General features: G+C 44.9%; 1 protein-coding gene across 2 annotated transcripts in view; it reads right to left on the reverse strand.

The window, feature by feature from the left end:
- The window catches only part of MFSD9 (major facilitator superfamily domain containing 9), a 63347-nt gene that overhangs the window by 28046 nt on the left and 10885 nt on the right, over nt 1-24416 (reverse strand). For both annotated transcript variants that reach the window (XM_030199551.1, XM_030199552.1), the window contains exons 3-4: nt 18906-18949; nt 4247-4376 (exon numbers count right to left, since the gene is read on the reverse strand). In XM_030199551.1, coding sequence (XP_030055411.1) covers nt 4247-4376; nt 18906-18949 — 174 coding nt within the window. The remainder of the gene's footprint in view (nt 1-4246; nt 4377-18905; nt 18950-24416) is intronic.

Consider the following 24416-nt stretch of genomic DNA (forward strand, 5'->3'; position numbering starts at 1 on the left):
CTTACCGGGGGCAAAATCTGAAAATACGGGAAGGGAAAAAAACCGAAGAGGTCTTCCGGCACACTTCCCGAACAAATAGAAGGACTTTCCGAAGAAAAAACACGTCGAAGGGACGCGCGAGGTCAACTTCCCGGGGCACGAACGGCGCAACACGACCGTACCGAGCGCGGACAAAAGAAGACTGACGAACACGAGCCGGTTCGGGCGGGAAGACGGCTGCGCATGCGCGGTGCGCATGGGCGCGCGAGGACTAGCAAAGGCCTTTGCTAGTGAAGATTCCGGTTGGAGGGGGCTGCCGTGGACGTCACCCATCAGTGAGAACAAGCAGCCTGCTTGTCCTCGGAGAATCTATACATCTCTTTCTAACTTTATCCTTCATCGAAAGAAAGGAAAATATAAATTTATAAACCCATTAGGCCAGAGGTGGGCAACCTGTGGCCCGTCACTGAATTTTATATGGCCCCAGAGACCACAAGAATTATACACAGAAAACGTCATTAACCAGAGTTTTGGCGATTTTAAATACTGTATTTTATAAGTATTTTCAGAATAGCCGCTCTAGCAGTTATCATTTTTAGTTACATTTTTACTCATTTAATCACAGGTGGTCTATAGTGCTCTGTGCATTTCCAGCTGTGACATTATGCAATGTTGAAGCCCTCTAGGAGTAGTACAGACAACCATGAGGTCTACTGGGTATAAAGGTTGCCCACCCATGCACTAAGTGATTTATAGACTAAGGAGAACAAACATGAAAGGAATGCTATTAATAACAGGACAGAAAAGGACAAACAGAAAAGAAGAGAGGGTGAAAAAAGGCCAAAATCGGAACTACAAGCTACAGACCCCAACAATGCAACCACCCAACCAGGTGGCTCCTGTAGTCGAAAAGCTTTCTGAAACAGAAAAGTCTTTAAGGCTAATCAACAGTAAATAGGAAGGCTCAAAAGGCAAGGGGATGGCTACAGCATTCCAAAGAAAGGGAGCTATGAAAAAGAAAGCAGTGTCTAGTGAACGCAAATTGAGCACAAGACATGGAAGGCATAGTTAAATGTGATTCAAAGGAAGAATGAAGAGAACAAACTGAGCGGTATGGAATTATGAGCAAAGTCAAATAAGCGGTGAGGGAGCAAGAAGAATTTTAGGAGTCAATGACACAGTCTTATAGTGAATCCTATATTGGCCTGGCAACCAATGATGTTGAATCAGGAGGGGGTATTTTATATCATCCTTTTGATTATTTGTGAGCACGTTCAGAGCATACGTTATTGGACCTCCTTATTTATAATCTTGGGGTAAATAAATATTCAGCCATTGGCAGTCGGAATTTTTTTTTTTTTTGCTGGCACTGGCATTATGTCTGGATATTCAATAACAAGCCATGACCTGGGCACTAGTTTGTGCTGGTTATGTCTTATCTGGTTAAGTGTGATAGTCGGCTGTTAACCACTTAAGTGACACCGAACAAAAATAGGACCGAGTTTTATGTGGTCCAATTTGTCTGGTTAACTTGAACGATTAAGTGTTAATATCGGAACTTAACTGCTAGGACCGGCTCAAGGGATAGTAGTGCCTTGGGTCAACTTACTTTGCCAGCATCTCCCACCCCCAAAGCATCACTTCTGGCACCCCCCCCCCCCCCCCCCATGGAGTTCAGCATCTCTCCCTCTCGAGGGCTGGCTGAAGGCAGCCTGCTCCCACCGGCGACCAACAAATTTACAAGACAGCGGAGGAATGAGGGGCTCTTTTACTAAGGCTTAGCTCGTTATCTGCAGCAGGGCCCATTTTGTTCATATGGGCCCTGGTTAAGATAACGCAAGCTAAGCTTTAGAAAAAGACCCCCTGAGAGAGATGAGGGAACAGTGTCAGACCTGCAGGGAGGAGGGGGAGAAAAGGCTTAACCTGTAGACCAGGTGATGTCAGAGCTGGATATTCTGGAACCCTTAGTCACCGGCACCCTGGGCCAGAGCCTCACCTGGTCCAAACGCTAAGCCGGCCCTGTTAAATCTAGACTGAAAGCCCACCTCTTTAACATTGCTTTCAACTCATAGCCACTTGTAACCACTCGCCTCCACCTACCCACATTAATTGATTTGATTACTTTATTTTTAATTTTATTGTCTATTAGATTGTAAGCTCTTTGAGCAGGGACTGTCATTCTTCTATGTTTGTGCAGCGCTGCGTACGCCTTGTAGCGCTATAGAAATGCTAAATAGTAGTAGTAACTGCTTAAGTGCCAATTCCACCCCCAGACGGCCCACAAAATAGCCGGCTATGGCTTCAGTGGTTATTCAGTGGCACTAACTGGTTAAATGTGGCTAAATATCAGCCGATAGCCCCGCATAAGAGATTTAACAAACCAGGGGCGTCTCCTGCCTGGTTAAATCGCTGTGACTATCAATCCCCTTATTTATAATTTTATGTATATGTCCTCCGTGCTATATCCTTAGTAACTGTTTACCTCCTGGCTTCATTAGTTTTCGGTCCCCCTTTTCATGATTTAATTATTATAATGCTAAAAAGATAGCATAAACAAATATCTGCCATTTATGTGGCTCCTCAATATCGCAGGCTTCCGACTACCATCTAAAAAGAATAATGCTGCTTGCAAGCCACCCTAAGCTGTGTCTTGAAAGGACAGGCATGAATACGCTGCCAGAACCCTTATCCACACGCTTGTCACCTCTTGCTTGGACTATTGCAATTTACTTCTCATTGGTCTTCCGCTCAGCCATCTCTCTCCTCTCCAATCTGTCCAAAATTCTGCGGCACGACTTATTTTCCGCCAGAATCATTATATCCACACTAGCCCACTGAAGTCACTTCACTGGCTCCCTGTCCGCTTCCGCATTCAGTATAAACTTCTCGTACTGACCTTTAAATGCATCCACTCTGCAGCCCCCCATTACCTCTCCACTCTCATCTCTCCTTACATTCCTCCCCGTGAACTCCGCTCACCGGACAAATATCTCGTCGCCCCCCTTCTCCTCCACTGCTAACTCCAAGCTTCGCTCCTTTTCTCTTGCGGCACCTTATGCCTGGAATAGACTTCCTGGACCTATACGTCTAGCTCCATCTCTACCTGTTTTCAAATCTATGCTGAAAACCCACCTTTTCACTGCTGCTTTTTAGCTCCCATTACTTCCCTCACCCGCAACTGTCTTGTCTGTCTGTATTATTTAGATTGTAAGTTCTTTTGAGCAGGGACTGTCTCTTTGTATCAGATGTTCAGCGTTACATGCATCTGGTAGCGCTATACAAATAATAATAATAATATAGCTGTGGGTAGGGCACCCCCTCTAAAACAAACCCCCTCTTGTGGCCCTCCTCCCAAACCAAGCACTCCAATCTGTTACCTCCCTCCAAACTAAAGTGCCCTCCAAGTGAGGAAACTTCCAATGCTTACCTTTATAAAAATCTCTGGTTCCTAGTGGTTCAGGGAGGAGCTATCTCCCAGTCACTCCTGCCCTTGCGGGTACCATTATCCAAAATTGAACTAGCAACCCTTAATGGTAGTCTCACACTACTAACGCTAGGGGTCATATTTTTTAACCTATGTTTTAACTCACTCTATCATTCAGGAACCTATACATTATACCATAATATACTTAACTTTACCATGTATGTAAGTGCCTTAATGTAATACCATCTGTAATCCTCAACCCGGTAATGGCGATTGCCATTACGGCATAGTGTAAGCCACATTGAGCCTGCAAATTGGTAGGAAAATGTGGGATACAAATGCTACAAATAAAATAAATAAATAAATATTTCCATATAAGGGCAATGAAATAAATAGCATTTTACAAGATCACTAATAATCCTCTAGTTATGGTCTATTTTGGGGTTATCAGCTTCAGCCATCATTATTCACTTTAACTAAAAACAAATATAATAAAGCAAATGCACTCCATGTCTAATGCTAGAGCTATAAGAATCTGGTATTAATACTGAAATAAATGGAAAGCAACCAAACAGACTGCATAAACACATACCCAATTGTCTGTCTTTATTCTCATTTCTGCCAAGTGGATATGGCCAGAGTGCCCAAAGCAAAAAACTTAAACCAGTCTCTACATATTTAAAAACGTTCAGTTTATTCATTTCAGAATGCTAATCTTGATCACTTAGCCAATTAGCCAGTGTGAAAATATTAAAACTTTAAATGAACATTTTGAATGTGTCTGCAGTGTAAATGTTACCAGTACAAACAAATGTGATGCAATTTGGCTTTCCAGCTACTTACCAACAGGGATCCTAGCAATGGCGTACCAAAACATGTTTGTAGACAAGCCAAGCAGCCCATAACCCAAGGCGCTCAAGAGAATGCATGCAAGAAGGGAGTACCGTCTTCCCACCACATCACTCCAACTGCCCTGAGGAGAACAGAAATACAATTGGACAGAATATACCTACAATATTAAAAAAATGGATTTCAACAAATTTAAAATTATAAATACATGGATGAAAATGCAAAAAGAGGCAGCAGAATGGTCTAATGATTAGATGTGGATTTATCCTCATGCCTCTCTCAGAAGTTCAAGGTGAGTTACGATCAGGTCCAGAAGATTTTCTCCTGTCCTCAGAGAATTTATAATCCAAGTCTGTAGCCAAGGCAATAGGTAGCTAAACGGGAAATTCTCTAAAGTCAGCACTAAAATTTACGTGCTAATTACACCATGTAAAATGATTAGAACAATGGCACGTGCCTGCATGTGTGTGCGCAAATGAACAAATTCTGCTTGGAGCTATTAATGTAAATATGTGCACATCTTACATGGTTACTATACAACACTGAAAATATGTGCTAAGGAAATGTAACTATATACTTTACTGAAGTAAAACTTTTGTTACTTTTACTTGTAAAGAAGTACAGGATAACATTTGTAACTTTTACTGAAGTAATAATTTTGCCAATTTTTACTACTTTTACTCAGTTACATCCGATGCTTTCAGTTAGAAGTAAAAAGTGAAAGCGAAATGTAAATGATTCCTCAGTAAACCAAATGAAACAGCAAAACTAGGGAAAAGGATTTTGCTACTGCAAACCTGGATCACCTCATCTTAAATTTTACTGTTCAGTGAATATAACCTACAAGAACAGTGGAATTGCCTGTGGTTGCTGAACTGGTTATTGGCCTCCAGCCAAACAGAACAGTGATGAGTTGGGTCTTTTAAAGTAGAAATGAATGCTTGGTGAACAGACACATGTATTTATCAAAACAGACTGCTGGTCATCTCTTGGCTGTCCTCTGGCTTGATAAGAGTCTTTAGGGAGGAAGTCTGTTTGTCTGGCCTTAAGACATTTGATATTCTTACATCAGATCTCAAAGATACGGGAAAATTAGGTTCTTACCATGATAATTTTCTTTCCTTTAGTCATAGCAGATGAAGCCATTACGTATGGGTTGTGTCCATCAACCAGCAGGGGGAGATAGAGAGCACTCAACTTTTCACAGTGCCTCATGGCCAGCTAGCTCCACTGCCTCTTCAGTATTTGAAGCTTCCAAAGCAGTATGGCAAACCGCAATGGGAATAACATGAACTTTCCTCACAGCGAACGATGGCCCCTTAACAAGGGCATAAACTCAAAAAAGGAGGGAATGAACTCGTCCTCCACTTTGTATAAACGGCGGGAATACTTGCATCCTCCTGGAGGGAATAAACTCATCCTCCCAAACATGAACTGGAGGGAATGAACTCATCCTCCTATAACTGTAACAAGAATCCTGAAGACTGTTTTCCGACTCCCCAAGGAAGGAATAAAACTTCAGGAAACAAGAACAGCACCTAAAATCAGAATCACTGCAATACAGACAATCATACAGGGAGGGCTCATGGCTTCAACTGCTATGACTAAAGGAAAGAAAATTATCATGGTAAGAACCTAATTTTCTCTTCCTTGTCATCAAGCAGATGAAGCCATTACGTATGGGATGTAACAAAGCAATCCCTAAATAGGGTAGGAACAAGCCACACCACGCGCTAGCACCGATGCTCCAAAACGCGCATCCCTCCTGGCAGCCACATTCAGCCTGTATCAGCCTGTAATGTCGGGTGAAAGGGAGCTTAGAAGCCCATGTTGCAACACTGCAAATCTCATGAAGAGATAGTGCTCCAGTTTCCGCCCAGGAAGAGGAACTCGCTCTTGTGGAATGTGCCTTAAAGGCTTCAGGCGGAGCTCGGCCAGACAGCAGATATGCTGAAAAGATAGCTTCTTTGAGCCAACAAGCAATAGTGGCTTTAGACGCTGAAGACCCTCTGTGAGGGCCTGCAAACAGCACAAAAAGATGATAGAGGTCCTGAAAGCATTTGTAATTCGCAGATACTGCAACAGAGTCCTGCGCACATCCAAAAGGTGCAACTGCCCAAATGAATCTGGAAACTCCTCCTCAACAAAGGAGGGAAGAAAAACAAGCTGGTTTAGGTGAAACGCTGAAACCACCTTAGGCATGAAGGAAGGCACGGTCCAAACCGTGACCCCTGACTCTGAGAATTGCAGAAAAGGGTCTCTACAGGACAGCGTCTGGAGCTCTGACACCTGTCTCGCCGAGGTAATGGCCACTAAAAAGACGGCCTTCAGTGTCAAATCTTTCTCTGAAGCACGCCGAAGCGGTTCAAAGGGAGCCCCCTGAAGGGCCTTCAGTACTAACTCCAAGTTCCAAGCTGGACAAGGTGCCCGCACGGGAGGACGGAGTCGAAGCACCCCTCTAAGAAACCGTGCCACATCTGAATGAGCAGCTAAGGACACGCCTTCAACCTTGCCACGCAGGGAGGCCAAAGTTGCCACTTGCACCCCCGCAGGGAATTATAGGCCAAGCCTTTGTGTACACCATCCTGCAAAAAGTCCAGAATCGGCGAGACAGGAGCCCGCAACGGAGCAAGCGCTCTTGAAACACACCATCCTTCAAACTGGCGCCAAATCCTGGCATAAGCCACGTAAGTGGAGCGCTTACGAGCCTGCAGGAGAGTGGAAATTACCTTGAGTAGCCTTTATCTCTCAATTGCGCCCTCTCAATCGCCATGCCATAAGACCAAAGCGGCAGGCGTCCTCCATGGCCACCGGACCCTGTGACAACAGGTGCGGAACCAGAGGTAACGGAAAGGGAGCCTCCAACAGCATCTGTCGGAGGTCCGCATACCAAGGCCTACTGGGCCAATCCAGGGCGATGAGCACCACTTCTCCTGGATGCAGCCGAATCCGCAGGAGCACTCGCCCTATCAAGGGCCACGGAGGGAAGACATACAGCAAGCCCAGGGGCCAGGGTTGAGCCAAGGCATCCAACCCGGCAGAGCGAGGATCCCTCCATCTGCTGAAGAAGCACGGGACTTTGGCATTGGAACTGGTCGCCATAAGATCCATCACTGGCTTGCCCCATTTGGCACATATCTGCAGGAATACATCGTCTGCTAGTTCCCACTCCGCTGGATCGATCTGATGCCTGCTTAAATAGTCAGCTTGCACGCTCTGACCTGCAATGTGAGCTGCTGACAGGGACTGTAGATGCAGCTCGGCCCAGTGGCAAATTTGTTCGGCCTGCACGGCTAGAGCTCTGCACTGAGTTCCGCCTTGTCAATTTATGTAGGCCACTGCTGTCGTGTTGTCCGACATCACTCTGACAGCCAATCCTTCCAGGGTCACTTGAAAGGCCAAAAGAGCCAGAAACACCGCTTTCAACTCCAGGCGGTTGATAGACCACTCCGACTCGTCGGGCGTCCACAGACCCTGGGCATGCTTCCCCTGGCAAAGTGCGCCCCAGCCCTTCAGGCTGGCATCTGTCACCACCAGGCACCAATCGGGGAGCGCCAGTGGCATTCCCTGCCGCAACATGCTGTCTGAGAGCCACCCCTCCATAGTGAGGCGGGCCGCAGGGAGCCAAGAAAGTCTGCACTGATAATCCTGAGATACTGGAGACCATCGTTGAAGTACAGAATACTGTAGAGGTCTCGGGTGCGCTCTCGCCCATGGCACCACTTCCAAGGTGGCCGTCATCGATCCCAACAGCTGGACAATGTCCCAAGCTCGCGGGCTTGGCATCCTCAGGAGCAGACGGACCCGATTCTGAAGCTTGCACCGCCTTTGCTCGGGAAGAAACACATAGCACGAGGCTGTGTGGCCCCCAAATATTCTAGAGATTGCAAGGGGGGTCAGGTAACTTTTGGCCATATTGACGACCCAGCCCAGAGATTGAAGGACTGAAACCACTCTGGCTGTAGCTAGATGATTCTCTTTTTCTGAGTCTGCTCTGATGAGCCAGTCGTCTAGGTACGGGTGAACCCAGATACCCTCTCGCCCGAGAAAGGCAGCTACTACCACCATTACCTTGGAGAAGGTTCGTGGAGCTGTGGCGAGACCAAAAGGCAAGGCCCAAAACTGGAAATGTTTTCCCAACACCGCAAACCGCAGAAACTTCTGGTACGGGGGCAGTGGTGTGCTGGAGCCGGCTCGCACCGGCTCGCAAGAGCCGCTTGTTAAATTTTGACAGCTCTTGCGAGCCGGTTGTTGTTGGGGGCGAGCCGGCTCCATTAGGGGAGGTAAGCATGGCAGGAGGACGCCATCACAGGCCATGCTTACCTACCCTGCCGCTGCGAAGCATGTCCACCCTCCCCTCTCGCTCCCCTCCGTCTTTTTTAATTACCTCCATCGAAGCGCCGCCATTTAAAGCCCTCCTGCGTGCTGGCCGTCTCCAGGGCTTCCCCTGCTTCATTCGGATGATGTTCGTGCCTTAGTCCCGCCTTCATTCTGACGTCATTTCCTTTTTTCGCGAAGGCGGGACTAAGGCACGAACATCATCCGAATGAAGCAGGGGAAGCCCTGGAGACGGCCAGCACGCAGGAGGGCTTTAAATGGCGGCGCTTCGACGGAGGTAATTAAAAAAAGACGGAGGGGAGCGAGAGGGGAGGGTGGGGGGGCGAAGGACATCGTTGGACATGCTTCGGAGCGGCAGGGGAGGGAGGAGAATCGCTGGATGGGTAGAGGGGGGCAGGGGAGAGACCTACTGGGCATGGGTGGGTAAAGGGGGGCAGGGGAGAGAATTGCTGGGCATGGATGGGCAGAGGGGGGCAGGGGAGAAAACTGCTGGGCATGGATGGGCAGAGGGAGGCAAGGGAGGAGAACAGCTGGGCATGGATGGGCAGAGGGAGGCAGGGGAGAGATTTGCTAGCCATGGATGGGCACAGGGAAGCAGGGGAGAGAATTGCTGGGCATGGATGGGCAGAGGAGAGAATTGCTGGGCAGAGGGGGCAGGGGAGAGAAGAGAATTGCTGGGTATGGATGGATAGAGAGGGGCAGGGGAGAGAGGAGAGTTTCAGGACATGGATGGCGGGAAGAGCAAGAGAAATTCTGGACATGGATGGAGGGGAGGGAAGGGAGAGAGAAGAAATGCTGGACATGGAGGGAAGATAGAGGAAGGAGATTAGATGAGGAAAAGGAAGTGAGGAGAGAAACTGCACATGGATGGAGAAAATAGGCAGAAGCTGGATCCACTGTACAGTCAAGTATGCGGAGGACCAGAAATGAAGAAGAAAGGAGGAAAGAAAATAAATAAATGGAAAGGAAGCCCTGGAAACGGAGTCAAGGGAGCAGATAGAGAGCAGCAGAATCAGATACTGAACCAGCATGATCAGAGAAACAAAGTCACCAGATAACAAAGGTAGAAAAAAAATAATTTTATTTTCATTATAATGTTTGGAATATGTCCACTTTGAGAATCAGGTGCTGAACATTAAAAGTTTATGTTTATTTACTTATTTATGGCATTTTATCCCATATTAAACATGAATTAGATTGGAACCTGGGATCATTTAATTTTTTTTTCCTGGAGAGAGTAATGTGGTGGCTGCTGCCCCCCCCCCCCCCCCCCGGGTATAGCCAGCTCTGCAATTTTTTTTTTTTTGGGGGGGGGCGCAGAGGTGGGTGGGGGGCGCAGGGGTGGATGGGGGGCACAGAGGTGGACGGGGGGGGGGGGGGGCGCCGAGGTGGACCGGGGAGAGAGCCTGTTGTTAAAAATTTACCAGCACACCACTGTGCGGGGGCCAAATTGGTATGTGCAAGTAAGCTTCTTTCAGGTCCAGAGACGTGAGAAACTCTCCTGGCTGTACCGCCGCAATGACGGAGTGCAGGGTTTCCATGTGAAAATGCCGCACTCTTAAGGACTTGTTTAGCTCTTTTAAGTCCAGGATTGGGCGAAAAGACCCGCCTTTTCGTGGCACCACAAAGTAAATGGAGTAGCGGCCTAGACCTTGTTCGGCGGGAGGCACCGGGGTCACAGCCCCTATCTGGCACAGACTGTGCAAAATCTCCTCTACCGCCGCCCGTTTGGCGGCAGAACCGCATCAGGACTCCACAAACACGTCTCTCACCGGGGCATCGAATTCTATTCGGTATCCGTCTCTGATCAGGTCCAAGACCCACTGATCTGCGGAGATTTTGGCCCACTCCTCGAAAAAGAGGGAAAGTCTTCCTCCGAGGACAGGAAACGAGGAGGGGGCCGGCGCACCATCATTGAGAGAGTCGCCCCTGAACTCCAGGCCTAGAACCAGCAGCTGCGGAACGTTTGTACGAGCGAAAGGAGTTGATCTGCTGAAAGCGGGCACGCGAAGTGAACCCAGCAGCGTGCCCCGGGCGGTACCTTCTAGCTTCACGGAAGGGAGGTCTGTAAGAGGAGCAGACCGCCTGACCCTTAGAGGAAGGCTTCGGCCTATCGCTGAGGTTTGGAATCCCCCAGGCCTTTAACAATGTTTTCCAGCTCCTCACCAAACAGGAGAAGGCCTTGAAAGGGCAACTTCACCAACCTTTGCTTAGAGGCCATGTCTGCCGCCCAATGTCGTAGCCAAAGAGTGCGGCGAGCCGCCACTGCTACAGCCATTTGTTTAGCCAAAGCTCTGACCATATCATAAAGGGCGCCAGCCAAAAAAGACAAGGCCGACTCCATCCGCGGAGCCACTTCAGATAAGGTCTCTGCTCCATCACCGGGCTGTTCCATAACAACTGCATGCAGACGCCCGAACAGTGAGACTTGCCAAATCAAAGGACCGCTTCAGAGCTGAATCAAGCCTGCGGGTCTTGAATATCCTTCAGGGCAACACCTCCTTCAACAGGGAGGGTAGTTCTCTTTGTCACAGCCGTGACCAGGGCATCCACTTTAGGCATTGCAAAGCGAGCCAAATGTTCCTCACTCAGAGGGTATAATTGCCCCATAGCCCTGGCAACCTTCAAAGGTCCCTCGGGGTCAGCCCATTGAGCCGAAATAAGCTCTTGGATGGAATCATGCAAAGGAAAGGCTCGAGCAGACTTTCTGGTACTAGCCATCCTTGGATTAACAGAGGATGCTGTGCCACTCCCAGGATCTTCAATCGAGAGGGCTTGTAAGGCATCTGAAATAAGCGCTGGCAGCTCCTCGTGGTGGAAAATCCTCACCGCAGACGGATCATCAAGCTCCTGTGGCAATTCTGCACCTGACTCTGGCTCCTCAGCCCAAGAAGTTCTGCCAGACCCCTCAGAATCCTCATAGTCCGACCACGGGGGGGGGGGGGGGGGGGGGGCACACTCAGAAGGGGAATTAGCCTTTCTGCGTTTATCAGGAGGATAAGAAACAGGCAAAGCCAACTCCAAATGGCCAGGATCCACGGGGGGGGGGGGGGGGGGGGGGGGGCAGGCAGGCAGAGGGTCCGAAGATCCCTGTGGAAGAGCTCTTTTAAGCATGTACGCCCTATGCAGCATTAAAACAAAATCAGGGGAGAACACCGCTCCCTGACTGCCCAGGGCTATCAGCTCTATTATTAGCCTCACTCAGAGGACTCCCCCCCCCCCCCCCCCGGATTCAGGGCTCTCTGTTGCAATGGAGGCCGCGCCATGTGGAAAATCCAAAATGGCGTCCGCTGCCAGCTCAGAGTGCAAGATCGCCGCTCGCCATGCTCGGGCCGGCTCTACCGTCTGTATAGCACGAATTACAGAGCCCCGCTGCTGATTTGCACTTGCCACATTTAGAACAGCGCTTTACAGTCTCCGCAGCCATCGCCGAAAACGGCGGTAAAATTAAAAAATGGCGGTTCGCCCCAAAAACGTCCCGATCGCGGGCCCACCCCGGAGGAGTCAGAAAACACTCTTACCTCACTAGACCGAGTATCACAGCTCCGGTCCTACAGAAGAATCTCAAGAAAAAAACCTCTTTTCCAAGATCGCTGTGCTAAAGCGTGACGCGACTTTAATTATTTATTAATTTTTTAACGCTGTGAGAAAAGCAAAGGCAAAAGAGGTAAATAAAAACACTCCGGAGGCTCAGATAAGTGGGAAAGGCGAACCAATGTGCCTGCATCCACTGAGTGGGAAAGGTCAGGGAAAAGCAAGCTAATATGTCCACATCCACGGGGGCATGGGTAAGGCAGGGAAAGGGCTGACCTATGTGCCTTCAAAGTGAAGCTGCTATAGCCTCTAACACCCCGGCTAACAACTGGCAAGCCAGGAACCACCCCCAGGCAGATTTTTGATGGAGCTCGAAGAAGCTGCATCCACCCTGCTTGGGGAGATAGAGAATACTGAAGAGGCAGTGGAGCTAGCTGGCCATGAGGCACTGTGAAAAGTTGAGTGCTCTCTATCTCCCCCTGCTGGTTGATGGACACAACCCATACGTAATGGCTTCATCTGCTTGATGACAAGGAATCAGAGAATGCCATCAGATGAAAAATTGTTAGAACAACAGACAGTGATTCCAACTTTGTGAAAGCCTTCTTGTAATTGGACAGCATGACAATGATAATGAAGATGAAGTTAAAGAAGATGAATGCATATGAATTAGACAGCACTACTTCTAATGCAGATGATAATGATAATTATGATAAATTACTTTTTGCTATATGGAAGTCAAGTGGTTCAGAGATTCCCTTGATCAAAACCTTCAAATCCAGTCAGAAGACATCAGTAATATTGCAACCTGGCCTGATTAGTAGACTGAAAAGTCCACTTTCTGCAAGTGCATTTGTTGAACCTTTTTAACTGTGCTGGATTAATGACTCACAAGCACACTCACATTGCTCTACAAGGTGGATTGAATTGTAGAGCAATAAAGCTGTTGGGATAAAAATGTGAACAATAGTTGCATTCCTTGTAGTTGTGGTACTTTTACTTTTTACTCAAAATGTATTAGTCAATCACTTTTACTTTATAATGAAGATAACATTAAAAATTTAGGGCCCCGTTTACTAAGCCACGCTGTAGGCACGCAAAGTTTTTAGCATGTAACGCTAGAGACACCCGTGGAGGGGCATAATTGAACGAAAACGCCTATCTCCATGGGTGTTTATCTCCAAGAACGGGTCCGTGAAGGGGTGGACCGAACCGTATTTTGGGAAAAAATAGACGCCCATGTTTTATTCAACAATGTGTGAGCTGGGCGTTTTTGTTGTTCAGAGATAATGGAAAATGAAAGCGCCCAGCTCAAAAACGAATAAATCCAAGGCATTTGTTCGTGGGAGGGGCCAGGATTCGTAGAGCACTGGTCCCCCTCACATGCCAGGACATCAACCGGGCACCCTAGGGGGCACTTTTACAAAACCAAAAAAAAAGGTAAAAGAGCTCCCAGGTGCATAGCACCCTTCCCTTGTGTGTTGAGCCCCCCAAATCCCCCTCAAAACCCACTGCCCACAAGTCTACACCATTACTATAGCCCTAAGGGGTGAAGGGGGGCACCTACATGTGGGTACAGTGGGTTTGGGGGGGTTGGACGACTAATAAGCATTAAGCAGCACAATTGTAACAGGTAGGGGGGGGATGGGCCTGGGTCCACCTGCCTGAAGTCCACTGCACCCCCTAACAACTCCTCCAGTGACCTGCATACTGCTGCCAGGGAGCTGGATATGACATTTGAGGGTGAAAATAAAAAGTTGTGAAACATCATTTTTTGTGGTGGGAGGGGGTTAGTGACCACTGGGGGAGTCAGGGGAGGTCATCCCCGATTCCCTCCAGTGGTCATCTGGTCATTTAGGGCACTTTTTGGGGCCTTATTCGTGAAAAAACAGGGTCCAGGAAAAGTGTCCTAAATTCTAGCTAAAAACGCATACTTTTTTCCCATTATCGGTGAAATGCGCCCATCTTTGTTCGGCAGATAACCACGCCCCAGTTCCGCCTTCGCCACACCTCTGACACGCCCCCATCAACTTTGTCCGCATCCGCGACGGAGTGCAGTTGAAAACGTCCAAAAATCGGCTTTCGATTATACCGCTTTATTCGTTTTTGTGAGCTAAACGTCCATCTCCCGATTTAGGTCGGAACTTGGGCGTTTTTCTCGTTCGATTATAAGCAGGATAGGGATATCATGGGTGTGAGGGATATAATGGGCGTCTGTATCAGCGCGCAGGTCTCTCTTTCTCTCACAAAGTTACCTCCCATGTGACTTCAAGATCAGCAGCGGAACCAATGAGATTCATGACCTTGGCCAAGCCTGATATACTAACTCATGATAACAACCACAGGTTGCCATCTGTTTTCCGTGCTAAGCACTAATTCTATCATGGCAGTCCTGCGCAGAACTACTGTTACACTAGGATTCTAGCTGCATTTATGCACCTAACTTTAGGCACTTGTGTGTCAACTCAAAGGCTGGTGTAAACGCTCGTGCCTAAATACTGTAACTGCTAATTGGTGCCAATGATGTCAATTATCAGCTAATATATTAAAGTTACATGAACAACTGACCTAATTCAATAACTTGCACACACAATTTTGTGCGCTAAGTATAACGTCCGACACGCAAGTTTATAGAATTGGGGGGGGGGGGGGGAGGTCTGCTATTGTCTCAAGTAACCACTTAGGTGTAGTGCAAAGCTTAGCATGGGTTCTAGTAATCATTTAAATCCACTAGTGATGAATGTATTAGCTCTTAAAACCAGTGCAAAGACGACTCGAAGGCAGACTCATCATTTTTTCCCCCAATGCTGAGGAGGAAGGAGATAGAGAAGGAAGGACAGACTAGGTGAAGCCACTTCAGAAGAGTGCCACCTGAGGACCCCACCTCAGCTGGCCTAATGGTAGGGCCACCACTGATGGGGAAAGCTGTGAAGAAAGTACCTGCATATAATGTGTACAGAGCTACATACATCTAGTAGTGCTATAGAAATGATTAGTAGTAGCAGCAGCAGCAGCATATTTTCAAAGCATAAGGATGTTTCAAAATGCCAAATCAGACATCCAAGTCGTGGAAATGCCCAAATCCTGATTTTGCAAAAGCAGAAAAAGGATGTCCAAATAACAAGGGGGTGTGTCGTGTGCATTTTTTGGGTGAGACTAGGGAGGCTCAAAATCAAGACCTCCAACAGCGATTACCGAACGGGAAGAAATGTCCAAGCCTAAAAAGAAGGACGCATTAAGTTAAACCCGTTTCACTCACATCCAGGGTACAAAAAGGTGATCTGATTGAGCTGCTGAAAACACAGGAGGGATTCAGGCATGACACCTTCTTATCCCCCCAGTGGTTGCTGTCCCCCTCCCTCTCCCCTGAAAGTGAAACTGAAAGGTATACCAGGCTCTATGACAGCTTCAGGTATTATGGGGCATTCTTAGCAAAGCAGGAAGCAAGTCTGAGGAGTAGCCTAGTGGTTAGTGCAGTGGACTTTAAATGAGGGGACAAAGGTTCAAATCCAACTTTAACTTTTTATTTACTTATTTTTATTTATTGTGAGCCCTCCAGAAACTGAAAAATATCTACTGTACCTAAATATATAAACCACCTGCAAGCCTGAAAGGCTATTGCAGTGGTGTACATTCAGGTACAGTATGTATTTTTCTGTTCCTGGAGGGCTCACGGTTCATATAGAGTCCATTATATGCAGCTAAGAGCAATTTGTGTTCTGATCCTAAAGATAGCGATAACACTCTCTCCTCCCCCACCAAAAAAAAGAAGAAAATTATATCCATAAGACCTGCTCACAGAACAGTGCATTCTCACTCAAGGTGTCTTATACATAAAAAGAAAACCAACAGAACAAATGCTCCAACACTTGAGAATTAGAAATAAACCCAACTTCCAAGCCTTGCCCTTTTAACTCGCCTCCCCCTCCCTCACCAGCCTCGCCTTCCCCTACAACCTTATGCAGGGACATTGCTGTGAAGGTGGCAGGGACTGTCAAGGATTTTGCACAGAGCATGCAACTGTGAACCATTATAGGTTCACAAAGGGAACCCCTGCCTCCTCCTCCCTTTTTAAAACAGGAAACCCATGTGGGGAGGGGGTGATCCTGCCTCAGGGAAGGTTTGTCAGCTTCAGTACAAAGTTCCTGACAGCCTGCATTTCAAAAGCACCAGATGTAATTTGTAAGTAATATTCATGAGAGTTGGTGTACCCTTTCAAACAACAAACTATTGTTGAAAGTAATATTCCCTGTGCCTCCAATTCCAGCTTTCTGGTAAGTGGCAGCCACCTAAACTGGACCCCAATGCTCAGAAGCAAACTCGCTAGAGGCCATTAGCGCTGGACAAGCGCCCACATTCGCTAGCACTGAATGATCAGAGTCTATGAGCCCATGAAACGAGCTTGCCAGCTTGCAATGAGCATGCAAATGCATGCTAAAGAGGTCATCCCATATTCACTCCCAATGGTTAGCGGGCAGTGTACCCAACAAAGGTGCTCCTCCCGCGGCAAACCCTACGCCAGCTTGGAGCTGGCGTTAGGGTTGTGCCAAGCCGTGGGGAGGAATAGTGTTGCAAGATTCCGTTTTGTTCTGGGCTGTCTTGAAAAACCCAGCTGGCACTTGTCCAGATTTTTGGTGTTTTATGGTGGCACGCCTGCCCCCCCGCCCAAAAAAAAGTGATCAAAAACAACAGTGACTGAAGTACAGGTAGGCGCATGGAGGAAAAAAGGAAGGCAGGGGGAATGAATAAAGGGAAAGGGAACAGAGCGGCGCAGAAAAGTAGGTAGAGATATCGAGACCTGGAAGAAGATTTTTCTACTTGAGCTGTTGGCACTTCTTCCTCCTCCTCCCCTCTGGCATTCTGGGCATGTGCTGAAGAGCTGTGCTTAATGCACAACTGTTCAGCGAACACGCCAGACACTGCCCTCCCGCCAAACTCCCTAATGCTTAATGCTATGAGCATGCCTATATTTGCATCTCATTAGCATTGAGCATTAGGGAGTTGTTGTTCTGTGCTGATCCGGTGGTATTTCTCTGGCGCTGGAGTTTTGAGAAGCATATATTAGTAAGATGCAAGCTTCAAAGGGAAACCGAGAAGAGAAGACGCTAGTATAACATCCTAAGATATCAAAACACGCAAAAGTGGAAGAACGCCAGATACAAAAAGACCAGTCCTGAAGCCACAGTAGTAAGAGCACCAAAATAAAGTTTATTGGGACCCAATAAACTTTATTTTGGTGCTCTTAGTACCGTTGGCGTTCTTCCACCTTTGTGTGTTTTGATATCTTTGGCTCATTTGTGGAAGTATTGGACCCCCTTCTTTTTTGACTATCCAGTATAACACCCTACCAGAATCCATACTCTACACATCAAGGAACTTATACTTACCCCTACGGGCAAGACACTGAGCATACAAGGAAAGTACTTAGTCTCCTCTACTAAATGCATTATCTGACACAGAAAAATTTGAAGAGGGGTGCTAGGCCAGTGAAATGGCCCAGAAGCTAAAGAGAAGAATAAATCTTTACAGCTGTACTGTATTATTAAAATCTTTTGACTAGGCGACCAGAGAACTGGATCGAAGATGTGCAGTAGATGTAATTTACTTGGATTTCAGCAAAGCCTTTGACACGGTTCCTCATAGGAGGCTCTTAAATAAACTTGACAGGCCGAAGTTAGGACCTACAAGATATTGCACATCTGGATGGCTACCTACATGCCTTAAGCGAAGAGCTTTTTTTTTTTCTTTTTGATTGCTGTAATGTAAAAGTTGATGCCATGGGAGAAATAAATGATTTTAAAAAAACTAAGACTCGAGGCTGTAGTCTGAAATGGGATGGCTCATAACGAGATTAAATAGCCTATAATTGAGTCTTGATGAACACTCTCCAATATTTCTGTATTGGTTTGGTTTAGTTTAAATTGTTAAATGATTGGATATTAGATATTAAGATCACAAGTAGGTATATACTCGTTTTTCCACTATTTTCCTCTCATTGCGAAATAGGTTTTAATAGTGGTTTATTTACCCTCTTCTTTTGAAGAGCGCAGCCAGATGCGCTCACAAATCCTAACTGATGTCAAACAATGTTAGCATCCAATTATTGCTAGTTAATGGCAGCCAATTAAGTTATGTGTGCATCTCTGGATCATGCCTAAATTTAGTCGCCATATATACTGAGGCAACCAGTAGGCAAGCCTAGACAAGCAATTTTATAAAACTTCTTCACAATGAGACTATTCTTGAAAAGGATATATACAGTACATGGTTTAGCAAACTAAAGGGCCCTTTTACTAAGGTGTGCCCAAAAGTGGCCTGCACTGTTGTAGGCACGTATTTTGGACATGCGCTGGTCCATTTCCCGAGTGCGCCTGTAAAAAAAAAAAGGGGATTTTGTAATGTTCCAGAAAATGAACGTGCGGCAAAATGAAAACTCAGCGCGCGTGTATTTTCGGTCTGAGACATTAACGCCACCCACTGACTTAGAGGTAAGGTCTTACGCGCTAATTGGGCGGTAAGCGTGCAGCGAATGCCAACTGCCCATTACCGCTGGGTAAGCACCCCACGGTAGAAAATATTTTCTACTGCGTATTTTGGGCGCGCGCCAAAAATGGAAATATTGCCCAGGGCATGCGGTAGCCGGGCAATAGTGCCAATTTGATGCGCGTTGGATGCATGTAGGTACCTATGCGCCTTTGTAAAAGGGCCTCCAAGTTATTCAGAAAACAGTATACAAAACAAGCCCTTTGCTTTAGAAGTTTTTCCACTTTGTAACACTTACCACTAATGGACTGGAGAAAAGCTGAAGGATCCCATAGATAGATCCTATAATCAAAACAAGGAAGAGGGTAAATCATCCCTACATTTGTCATTTCACTTTCTGAAATCATTCACATTCAATTACAATAGTTTCCAATATCTGAATGTATTCCACCCCCCCCTCCCATAAAATATCATTGTTCACCATAACATCCCTATCTTCAAAACTTAGTATTTTAGTTTGAGCACAGGAAAACTTGTGCAAGTTCAACTGCTCTGCCACGAATGCATTATAATTAAATTATTATTAAAGATCGACTTTATTAATGTGGACTAGAATCAGTAGAACTGTGTTTTGTTTGTTTTCTAAATTAGAACTTTTTTGTACTACTTTTTTCTGTTACTGACTGATCATTCTTTACGATTGTGTTAGTTCTTAAACGTTCTCAAAAAAAATAAATAAATAAAATAGTGAAGAGACTTGCAAATCCAAATAATAAATTAAGCATTATTGTATAAAAAAAAATAAGGGCCCTGTTTCCTAAGGTGCGCTACCGTTTTTAGTGTACACTAAAATTAGTGCACGCTAAACGCTGGAGACACCCATATATTTCTATGGGTGTCTGGAGCGTTAGCGCACTATAATTTTAGCGCACGCTAAAAACGCTAGCACGCCTATAGCACAAGCTTAGTATAGAGGGCCCTAAATTAAATAAAAGAAGGGCTAATGCTCTAGAAACAAACTTCTACCTCTAAATGGGTAGAAGAGCAATATGTCAGGTTGCCACATTTATGTATCCCAACACTGTTACATCAGTGTGTCATGTTGCCATTATATTCAGGAGATGTATGGATCACTGCATTTGCACAGTAAATTTTCATCTCTAGGCTGCTGGTTCAAATTATACAGAGGCTAGAACTGACAAACCATTGACTGCTGAATGTTCATCTGCTGTTCCTGTAAAATAAATTGCTAGTTTCAGAATACTTATTACTAGGAACCAGACTGGCAGGTCATTGCTCAATACTGACACCTGGGCCCATAATTGCAGAGCTCTGGATGGAACACCGGTGCATAGCCTTGGGCCCAGGACTGTCACAGGGATGATCAGACTAGGAGAAAATGAGGGAAACATCTGTGAATGAAGCTGTAAAAAAAAAAAAAAAAAAAATTCAAGGCACATGATGCCAGACCTGGTTCTAACTAAGCTGGATGTCAGGGTTGATTTTAACAGGTTATGTAGGTTAAGTGAGGAAGAAGGCACCTCTTTTGGCCCCTCATGACTTTATATTACTACAAATCAAGCAGCAATAGCTTCTAGGCTGAAGGTAAAAAACATTATATCTACTCAATAGCAGTATAAAAGTTGCGTGAACTTTGTGTGTGAAAATAGAAGCTCCATCTTAACTCCTCCCTGAACTCTTCCCATGAGCATACCTACTGTAAAAGTACGTGCTGGATTCCACTGCATGTAGTTTTAGGTGTACTCTAATTTTATAAAAACCCATTTATATACCTAACACTATGTTTTATGGTAATTTTATACATATTTCTTCTACCTTACAGAGGAACAGGAAATTATTTATTAAAATTACAGACACACACTGTCAAAATAAAAATATACAAAGCTTATTTTCTGCCAAACTGCTCGAGGCCCCGCATTGGCCCAGTTCCATAACCTTGATACGAGGGAAGAGGAGAAATGGTGGCCATCAAGGGGGGCAAGGTGGAAGAGAGAAATGGTGGTCTTCGCAGGGGACCACTTCAGTCTGTTGGCTGTCTTTGTTTTGTATCACCAATTTCAGGCTTCCTAAAAATTGAAGTTCCTCCATTAATAGCCCACCATAGAAGCCAAAAAACTCACTGCTTCTAATAACAGCCCTCACATTTATTATTTCCCAATTTGTCAAGAGCTACACAGACATAGAAGAGTCAGCAAGATTTTTTTGGCCCTAAGGCCATGAGACACAGCTTTGGGTGCTAGCAATGTTTTGCTATTTCTTTGTATTTGTTTTGTCACTTTTTGTATTTTTTATTTTTTTTATTGGATCTTTAATTGCAAAATGATACAATTACAAGCAATAAACCAGACCCCATCTGAGAGGAGCAGAAGAATATCAAAAGAAATAAGTAAAAGAAAACAAGGATATCCAAAACATCTGATCCATTAACTACTGACATTATTTTCCACCTTTGTCTATTATTATTAACTATTATTATATTAATACTATTAAGAATTTTAAAAATACATTTCCAAAAGCAAAAAACAAACATTTAAGTATACTGACAGGGATTTTCCATAAATGATAGCAAAACTTAATAGTAATTCTATTATTAAACCCTGCCACTGAAAAGAAAAACAAAAGCTAGGAGACATCACTTAGAAAAAGGTAACAATAAGGAGAAGCAAAAAAGAAAGGGTATAGAGGAAGGAGGAACCCCCCTCCCCCTACATCCTAGCCTAATCCTACTACAACAGCAATAGAATTCTTGAGGAAACAAGTGCCACTATAATGTTACAGCTGAATCATCAGATGCAACTACATTTGGTGTAAGACACCCATCAGCAAAGGCCATTAGAATCATGCTTGCTACTGTGAGTGCTAAGTCTAAGGGTGCTTCCATTTAGACATTCCAATCCTACGCTGGGAGAACCTATTTTATTTATCTAGAAAGTAAGAAGATATCCCAAAGACAAGCATCAAAATATCTGACTAAAAAACAAATCACTGAAAATAGTCAGGATGTTTTACAGAGGAAAGGCCTCGAGAAGCCCCCAGCGTAACTAAAAGCTTTTAGTTACGCTGGGGGCTTCTTGAGGCCTTTCCTCTGTAAAACATCCTGACTATTTTCAGTGATTGTTTTTTCAGTCAGATATTTTGATGCTTGTTTTTGTGATATCTCCTTACTTTCTAGATAAATATTCAATTGATTAGGGAGATTACCTCTTCGTTATATTTATAGCTTAGAACCTATTTTATAACAGCATCTGGACACCCCAATTCTGTTATAGTAGTCTAAACCCGAAATGGCATGCCCATATTTAGGCACAACCATTTATGCCAGGTTGATCGCAGGCATAGATGGTTGTGCCTACTATACATGAATTGCACAGTGCACTTAAGGGTCCTTTTACAAAGCAACGGTAAAAAGTGGCTTCTGGTACTGTGGGCGTGGTGGCTTGTGGTACTGTGGGTGTGTCTTTTGGGGACGCGCTGGGCTACTTTTTACCGCAGTTGGGAAAAAAGGTCATTTTTTTAATGGGCTGGGAAACAAGCATGCACAAAAATTAAAACTAATGTGCCTATTTACGACCTGAGCCTTTTCCACCAGCTATTGACTTAATGGTAAGGGCTCACACGTGGTAACCATGCGGCGTGTGCCAACGTAGCTGCGCTGCCGATTACAGCCGGGAACACCCCCTGCAGTAGAAAATAGAAAAATAAATTTCTACCATGGGATTCGGCATGCACCAAACTCAGAATTACTGCCAGGTGCACGTGCTACCCCGGAAAGTACCCCTTACTCTATAAGTTGCATGTGTAAGTGGAAGCCCCATGCTCCACTCCTTTGCAGTTATACACTATTGCAGGGGTACTCAAACCTTTCCTATAGGTCTGCAGAGGCCAGTCTGGTTTTCAGGCTATACCTAATGAATATACATATGAGAGATTTGCATATTATGGAAGTGACAGGCATGCAAATCTCTCTCGCGCATATTAATTATAATCAATTTAACTGGGTATAACCTTAATATTTCAATATAGTTACACTGATGTTCAATATCCCAAATCATATAATACCTATAATTTATTTCTTATAAAACAAATATATTCTTTATTAATACAACTTCACTTTTTCATTACAAAGCTTTCATAAAAGAATATTTTCAAATAGAGCTACTACTCTTAAGTACTACATCTCATTCAATCCTCCATTCATCCAATAATGCACGTCAATTCTACCAACCACTCGGAAAATTACCCTTCTCTATTTTGATGTCAGACAGTGGTAATATATATCCTAATATATGCTAACCACATCTCTTTCCCTTCAATACCACTTTCATAATCAAATGAACATATTTTGCACATAAAACATATCTAGACATATTATAAATCCTTGCTTTTTACTCCAACATTAATAAACACAAATGATAAAATTGAAACTGTTCCCTAAAATTATATATCCAAGAAGAGAGATTGCTGTGTGAATATAACACAGATCATCAGAAAAGTTACTGTTTCATTCATGAGTTTTACTATCCATCTTCCGTGAAAATAGTAGAGATCACAATATACTGCAGGAAAATCCTCAGTTGTAATACAAATCCCTTCAATTAGGCTGGATTCCACCACAGTTGCTCTCCTTGCTTCATATTACTGGATCCTACATAAGTATTGCCATACTGGGAAAGACCAAAGGCCCATCGAGCCCAGCATCCTGTTTCCAACAGTGGCCAATCCAGATCACAAATACCTGGCAAGATCCCAAAAATATACAAAACATTTTATACTGCTTATCCCAGAAATAGTGGATTTTCCCCAAGTCCATTTAATAACGGTCTATGGACTTTTCCTTTAGGAAGCCGTCCAAACCTTTTTTAAACATCGCTAAGCTAACCGCCTTTACCACATTCTCTGGCAACGAATTCCAGAGTTTAAATACACGTTGAGTGAAGAAAAATTTCCTCCAATTCGTTTTAAATTTACTACATTGTAGCTTCATCACATGCCCCCTCTAGTCCTAGTATTTTTGGAAAGCGTGAACAGATGCTTAACATCTACCCGTTCAACTCCACTCATTATTTTATAGACCTGACACAGTTCTGTGTTTCGCAAATTGTGTCTTCATGGGCAAGACTCAAAACAGCTCGAAATATTTTCACAGACGCTGTCCCAAACTGGATACATCGAACGGAACACCCGCAGAATGACTCCAGTCTCTAAAACACCGAGACATAGTAGCTTTATGGGGGAATACACCTTTTATGAAAAAGTTTTGTAATGAAAAAGTGAAATAATAGTCATAAAAAATACATTTGTTTTATGAGAAATAAATTATAGTTACTATGCATATTTGTTAGCGATAGCCTGAAAACCTGACTCACCTGTGGGCCCCTTTGAGCACCTTTGCACTATAGCATTTACACACTATTTCATAGAATAGCACATCGTGAACGTGTCCCTAGTTATAAAATTGTGCCTTTCACAGCTTTTTCAATAACATGACAACCATACTTTTCTGTACAAAATGTAGAAAGTCTGAAACATGAGAATGTTATCCATTATATTCCAGTGGACTGAGATGGGAGGCTATACATTTAGATGTAAATTGTTAACGATTTCAACGTCTTCAAATAAAAATCAGTCCATTCAGGGAAATGCTATGTAATAGATTGTAACAGCTTTCTGGGTGCAGATGGTGTTCCTGTACAACTCCTGGGTGAAAAGTGCACAGTTAAGGTAAGAAGGTCTGTTTATAAGAGATGCTACTACTAAAACTGCTTTCTTGAGCTCTGGAACTCCACCC

This window comes from Microcaecilia unicolor, chromosome 4 (assembly GCF_901765095.1).
Source record: "Microcaecilia unicolor chromosome 4, aMicUni1.1, whole genome shotgun sequence".
Taxonomy (NCBI): domain Eukaryota; kingdom Metazoa; phylum Chordata; class Amphibia; order Gymnophiona; family Siphonopidae; genus Microcaecilia; species Microcaecilia unicolor.